This window comes from Sturnus vulgaris, chromosome 14 (assembly GCF_052056855.1).
Source record: "Sturnus vulgaris isolate bStuVul1 chromosome 14, bStuVul1.hap1, whole genome shotgun sequence".
In the NCBI taxonomy this organism is placed as follows: domain Eukaryota; kingdom Metazoa; phylum Chordata; class Aves; order Passeriformes; family Sturnidae; genus Sturnus; species Sturnus vulgaris.
In genome coordinates, this window is record NC_142256.1 from 12,800,417 (window position 1) to 12,807,609 (window position 7,193).

The 7,193-nt window shown below is 44.7% G+C and overlaps 1 protein-coding gene across 1 annotated transcript; it reads left to right on the forward strand.

Annotated features, from left to right (window-relative positions):
* The first annotated feature begins 224 nt into the window (after positions 1–224).
* Positions 225–3,972, forward strand: AGTR2 (angiotensin II receptor type 2). The gene is made up of 2 exons (XM_014886088.2): positions 225–602; positions 2,282–3,972. The coding sequence occupies exon 2, from the start codon at positions 2,355–2,357 to the stop codon at positions 3,471–3,473; it is 1,119 nt and encodes a 372-aa protein (XP_014741574.1). The 5' UTR covers positions 225–602; positions 2,282–2,354; the 3' UTR covers positions 3,474–3,972.
* The last annotated feature ends 3,221 nt before the right edge of the window (positions 3,973–7,193 follow it).

A 7,193-nucleotide genomic window follows, 5' to 3' on the forward strand; every position in this document is an offset into this window, starting at 1 on the left:
CTCCTTACACAGGCAATGCTGTTGTGAATGCAGTGGTGTTCCTCCACGATCTGTCTCTCTGTGTTCACATTATAGTCAATTCTGCCAGGACTAATAGCCTATTTCATTCTCCAATGTGTTACCCAGTGCTAGGACTCCACGAACTGCATGGGAATCCCTCAGCCCTCAGAGATGAACAAATCCTTTCGTGGAGGCTCCCACATGTTGTGTGTACACGTGGAGGGCAGAAAGGGGCTGTGTGTGGGTGTATCCTCCTGGCCCAAGAGCTGCAGTAGAAAACCACAGGGATATTTGTGTGAATTTCCTTTTTCTTGCTTGCTTTTTTTTTTTTTTCCTGGCTGTCTTATTACTCTCTCCTGATTTACTGCATGTGCTCACGTGGCCTTGGAAAGGGGGGTTCTCAAACTGTTTTGCTTCCAAAAGGAAAAGAAGCTGGCAGGCATTCATATTTGAGTTCTGGAGTTATGTAGGTTAAAGCCTCCCAGTGGGAAAAGGGAAGATATGAGAGAGCAGATTGCTGGTGGTGATACTCACAGAAGAAAAAGGGAAAAAAGGAGAACGGAATTCTAGAGCCACATCCAGATGAATGCGAGGCTTGAGAGGTAAGTTTCCTATCTGCTGTTAGAACACGATTTCCATGGGTTGGATTCAGTTTGTGCTGGAATGTCTGATGCCTGCAGCGAGAGCAGGAATGAGGAGCTCGGAGCAGATCCTAAGGCAGCAGCTGTTGATGAGCAGAGGGGGGGAGTGTGTTTGTCAATGAAACCTTGTTCTCTGTAATGCACTACAAGTAATGAAGGTGTGGTGCCTCTGCTGGGAGTCAGTGAGGGATGTAATGCTTTGTGACTGGTTCTGAGACTTCAGCTTCTATATGTTAAAGTAAAGGGCTCAGGACATAAAGGGGGAAATGGGACTCCAGACTCTCTCTGAATATTTTTGTTCCCAAACAAAAAAGCTTTCATTGGGTTTAGGACCTGTTTGAATACAGGCCATGGGCTTATGATCAACTATTTGTGACTTTAAATACCAGCACTCTGCAGGAATTCCCCTGCTGAATTTTCATTGTTGAGACAATTTAAAATTAAATTTTTGTCAGTATACACAAAGTAGTATATTGCATATTTTGCACTGAGCAAATGATAAGCTACAGTACATTAAACTGTTAATACAGAAAAATATGTTTGAAATGATCAGTTGCCTTCTGTTAAATGAGAGATCATTACCCAAATCTGTTGTCTTGGTGAAAATTTCTGTTATTTTTAGGGCTCCTTGAGAATTCTTAAATGCCTTTTGGTTCCACAAAAACTTAATTAAAAATTAATTGCCTCTTTCTAGTATGTAAAATAAAACATTTGGGTATGATATCTTCTTCATTGACTTAGAAAGTCTTAACGTTTGCAAAATGTCCTGCTCGGAGTGCAGACACAAGCTGTTGAAATGCAACAGACAGACCTGTCAATTAACTCTCTTATTTTAGCTGTTTTATAGCTACATTTTCCCTCCTGAAATCCAGTCCTGATATTTCTAAACGAATGGCACATAGTACTGTTAAATCCAGTGCCTGCAAGGACTGAGTTTATTGCTTGTGTCTACATTGAAATTCTCTCTTATACTGTTCTGATTAAAGCTGTCATGAGGGAAGGAGATGCAGATATAATGACATTTTGCAAACCCTTCAATGTCTTTGTGTCCAGCCTTGTGATTAGAAAATAATAATAATAATAATAATAATAATAATAATAATAATAATAATAATAATAAATCACAGCTTGCTTTCCTAATAGTCCTGTTAAAAGGCTGCTTTCATGCCTGTGGAGCCCCAGGAGACCCTCAGGTGTGACGTACCTGATCTCCACTGATGACTGCTGCCTTTTTATATTATTTTAACAGCTCAGAGTGCTGGAAATAGCATGAGAAAACTGAGAAAAGAATCATGAGGAGCTTCAGCGTGGCCTTTGGGTCACAGAAGTTCCCAAAGTGTTTCCAGCTCCTGAGTCCATAATCCTTCTGCTCCGCTGGCCACACAAAGCACCATCTGTAATCACAGATAAACCCCAGCTGCTCTCTTCTCTGCCAGGCTAATTAAAAAGTGCTGTGACCTCCCTAGGGCTAATTGTGTCTTGTCAGTGGGTTGGAGGTAAGGAGTTCAGCAGGGCTGCCTGGTATTTTAGCACTCAGCTTGCTGATGTAACTTCAAATGGTTTTTATTTTATTGCATCTGTGTGGTTTCAGGGCTAAGACAGCTGCAGAGTGCACATCTAACATGGTTTCTGTTCTGCAGGTGAGTGATGTGATAGGAAAGTGCTGCCAGCCCATGAATTTCCTGAAGAAACTCCCTTTCCACCAGCACCAACATGCAGAGCAACTACTCCCTGGTTGTCACCACCAGGGAAAGTCTCCATGTCCTGTCTACAGCACTGACAAACTCATCAGCTGTGCCACACTCATCCCCTCCCTGCCCCCTCACCTCTTCAGATTATCAGTTTTCACTAATTCCAGCCCTCTTCTCTGCAGTTTTTGTTCTTGGCTTGGTTGGTAACAGTGTGGTGGTTGTGGTGCTCTGTCGTCACACTGGCCCCAAGACAGTTGCTAATATCTACATTTTCAACCTGGCCATGGCAGACCTGCTGTGCCTGGCCACCCTCCCCTTCTGGGCCACCTACTATGCTCAGGGATACAACTGGCTCTTTGGGTCTCTCATGTGCAAGATCTCCAGTTCTGTCCTGTGTCTGAATATGTTTGCAAGTATTTTTTTCATTACGTGCATGAGCGTGGACCGGTACCACGCCATTGTCCATCCTATTCACTCCCAGAGGAGAACTCCAAAACAAGCTTATTTTGTAGCACTGGTTGTGTGGGGCCTCGCCTGTTTGTCCTCCCTCCCAACGTTTTATTTCCGAGACACTTACTATGTAGAAAGCTTGGAGGTCAAAGCTTGCATTATGGCCTTTCCTTATGAGAACTATGCAAAATGGTCGGTGGCAACCGCCTTCCTGAAAAACACCCTGGGCTTCTTCATCCCCTTGGCAGTGATCACCACCTGCTACATCTGCATCAGGAGGCACTTGCTGAAAGCACAGGAGTTTGGGAAAAGCAGGCAGAAGAGGGACAAAGTCCTAAAGCTGGTGGCTGCCGTTGTCATGGCCTTCCTGATTTCCTGGCTGCCGTTCCACGTCCTGACGTTCCTGAATGCCTTGGCTCACATGGACGTCATCGACAGCTGTGAGGTGCTGGGGGTCATCGACACGGCGCTGCCCTTCGGCATCTGCATGGCCTTTGCCAACAGCTGCATCAACCCCCTGCTCTACTGCTTCATTGGCAACCAGTTCCAGGAGAAGCTGCACCGCCTGTTCAAGAGGAGAGTTTATCAGCTCAACAGCCACCGCGAGAGCTCCTCCGCCAGGAAGGGCAGCTGCTTCAGGGATGCTGAAACCCCCATGGGCAAGGAAGGGGAGCCTGAGTCTTTCCTGTAGGCACTGGGGATGGTGTGGGCTGATGTCAGTGCAGCTGGGTGTCCCCGCAGTGGTGACATTCCTCTCTCCTCTTCCCTTTGTTTTGTGCCCATTCCTTCACCAGTTGTTTGAAGGAGAATCTGTTTTTGTCATACATGGGGATTTATTCCTCCTTCCTTTTCACAGCAAGAACTCAAGTTTTACACAGAGGCAAGGTTTTGACAAATAACTATACTGATGGCATTTTAAATATCAGCTTTTTTGTATGGCTGAGATCAGGCGAGTGTTAAGTGTAACACAAGAAGTCTAAATGTACTGAAGGACCATTACACCATAGCTACAATTGCATACGTGATGAGCATTATGCCCTAAACTGATTTTCTAAAAGAGATTCTCACTAGAGAATGTGTAAATAAAGCAGTGCAGATACTTTTGTACCTACCTGTAAAAAAAATTTTGACATTTATTTTGTATATTTTAATTTTTTAAAATAAATTGCTAGAGACGTATTTAAAATGTATCAAATATCCTTCCATCTTGCTTCAGCCTGGGATCCTGATAATGTGTGGAGACACGTTTCTGCAGACTGCTGAAGGTAGGAGGGTATTCTTTTGGGAAAGTAAAGCCACCAAGTGCACCTTTTTATACCTTTCTCATAGCAGGTAACATGTACACAGGCCAGATGGTCCTTTCTTTGATTCAGTGTGGTCACTTGTGACAAAAATGCTGCAGGAAGTGAACATGCAGTGTCCCACTGCTACATGGGCATGCTGAGCCCCACACACTGTCCAGCAGCTTTCATGGAAAGGACTTGCTGATTGTGTGGACTTTTTGCATTTAAAATGTCAATTACTAATGTAAACTTGGAGTACTGCATACAGAAATCCTGAGGACTCTGTCTTGTCACTCAGAAGCAAAATCATGGTGTGAGTTTACTCATTCCAACTAAAAGAATGAATGAGAAAAATAGTATTTGGGAAATACTGATTCTATTTTGAGGTTGCTTTTGATGTTTTTTTTTTAATTTTATTTTGGTGGAGAGATACTGGTCCTCTTGGACTCTTTGACAGGCTCAGTCTAAAAGATTGGTTTGTTGGCACCTTTGACCACTGCCTGCAGGTTTTCCAGATCTTTTTCCAAATGATCATTAGTTTCAGGGAATTGTCTCTGATGAGTTACTCTTGAGGCTTGCATTCACAGTTTTGATCCGGGGGTCCAGCTGTCCTCTCTGGAAGTCCCAGCTGGCTGGAAGGCATGGGAACCTGGTGCAGGTTCACTTCTCTGAAAGGTAGGGCTCAGTTTCTTCAATGGAAATGTGCCAGTCTCAGAGTGATGTGAGATGAAAAGTTCCTGCAGAACTTGGCAGAACAGGAACAGACCGTGAGTAACCCCCTCTCCCTGTCCTGCTCTGGTGTTCTGTAGTGGTCTATGTGGCTGGAGAGATGCTTATCCCTGAAAGTGGCAGAGCTACTAAAGCAGCTCCCCTGGAATGTTTTTGTTGAAAATGTTCCGAGGAGCTAATAGTGTCCGGGGCATTGGATGTTTCTGGAAGGACAAACTGTTAATTGCTTAGCAATGAGAACAGCGACACAGTTGTGCTACAGCAAAACAAACCAGCATACTTAGAAAATCACCAGGTGTTCAAGGCAGCAAACTCAGAGGGGTAATAAGAGGTTGTGGAAGCTTTTTACCTTTGCTGCAATACAGGTCAGTAATGAGCACAAGTGGGACATTAATTGATGTCTTTGGAGTCTCAAAACAAAATCTAACCTGCACCATCTGACCTCCGTGGTACCTGTGCTACAGCTCTACCTGTCCTGAGAGGAGGCACGGGCTGTACATTCTCTGCACGTCAGGTTGGACCTGCTAAAAAGCAACAGTGTTGAACAAGGATTGTGCCTTTTGCCTGGTGTGCACACTTATGCTGGTAGGGAAATACTACAGGAATCTGAAATCCAGTTGCATTTACAGCTGTGAGAGGCTGGAGAAAATGAGAATAAAGCTTTCCCCATGAGAGAGCAGCAATGCAGCATCTCCCACTGTTGTGGGACAAACTCATGTTTGGCTCCTGGAGGGCAGGGATTGATAACAGCCACTTGCAGGGGCTGAGGGAGCTGCACCCAGTGTCACTTTCCTAGAAATGGGGAAACAAAAAAAGGGTATTAAATGTGAGGTGAACTGGGAGGGGAGGAAAATTCTTTCTTTCAAAATGCAGTTTCAAAAGAAGCCTGCCCTGAAGGTCATATTCTGCAAGAGTGACAAACTGAGTGACCCTAGTGTGACATTTTTGTTTGCTAGATCTGCCTTGTACCTCTAATAGGTCATGAATTTGAGCAGTGCGGTTAAACAAACATCCCAAAAACTCTGTCTCAAGAGGAGGGAAGCAGGGGAGGTTCTGTATCAAGGATTTCGCTTTATTTTTAGAGCAAACTGATTAATGTTGAGCTCTAAGAATTTCTTCCATCATAATCAAGTTCTCATGAGATTTTTGAGGGACTGTTAACAGAAAATGTGTGTGTGGGAGGGGTTTCACAGTTTCTGCATGTTGTGTTTATCTTTTTGTGATTTTCAGCAAAAGAATGTGGATGGAAATTTAAGCATTTTTTTTTCCTTGCAATTTAGAAGCTTCTTTTTTCCTTTCAAGAGAAAATTTTGCTGATATTTTAAAATGATTCTGATAGTTGTGCAGAGCTGCAACCTCTGTCCGTCAGACCCCAATATATCTCCCACCCTGGTTCTTTGCAAGCCCTGTGTTGCCTTAGGGTCTCATAAAAAATGGAGACCCCTCTCCAAGGCAGGAGTCCTGCAACCCTTTAATGGGATGTGCAAGCCTGGGACCTACTCACATCAGCCTGGCCATCCCACAGCTCCCACCCAGACTTTGGGACACTGGAGCCATTCACACAGTTTTGGCAGGGACTTTGGGAGAGTGTGTGGTCGCTTTGGGTTGCCCACTCTGCAAGTGCAGAAAGATGAATTTATGAGCAACCACTGGGTTTTGGCTCTGCTGTGTTGCAACAGCATCAGTGGAGAGGAAAGCCCACTGTGGAAGGGGTGTTTTGTGATGTACCATATGGAAATTCTGATGGGTTTGGGGAGGGGAATGTCCTGGAGCACTTCTGGATCTGTCAGATGCTCTTTCCCCAAAGAGAGATGGAAGGGATGGTTTCCTACACGGGTCAGTCTGCTGTATTTGCTCAGCAAAATCTGTTTGTGGCTTCCTTTTTTAGCTCTAGTAGATTGCTCTCAGCTTAAATGATTGCTCAGACGACTCTGAGCATCCTGTGTGTATCCCTAAGCTGACTTGACTACACAACTACAATGTACACAACAGAAAAAGCCACTGGCTTTTTTTTATTCTGAGCTAGCGCTGGGTGGTGAGCTAAATGTTTTGTTTATGTAAGATATACAATAAGAAATGTTTGGTACAGCATGTTCTCCCTGAGAAGTCAACACGGCCTGAATCTTGTGCTGGCACCCTCTCAGCACACTTAGCCCTGCTCCTGCCAGATTCGGAGCAGGAATATCATCTTGCCACTCTGCAGCCGACTGCCACAACTTGGCTTTCTTTCACACCTCCCCTTGTCCTGGCTGAAGGGTGAGGAGGTGCCACGGAGCAAATGAACTGCTCATGTTTCCCCATGAAAATGAGGTATTTTGGGTATTCTGAGTGGTCCAGGCAGGAATGCAGGAAAGCTGAAGCGTGGGGATTGAGGTGGTCTGGAAGCCTCTGCTCGAAGC

Coding starts and splice junctions, on each gene's coding strand:
- AGTR2 (XM_014886088.2), top strand. CDS start 2,355: ATGCAGAGCAACTACTCCCTGGTTGTCACCACCAGGGAAAGTCTCCAT.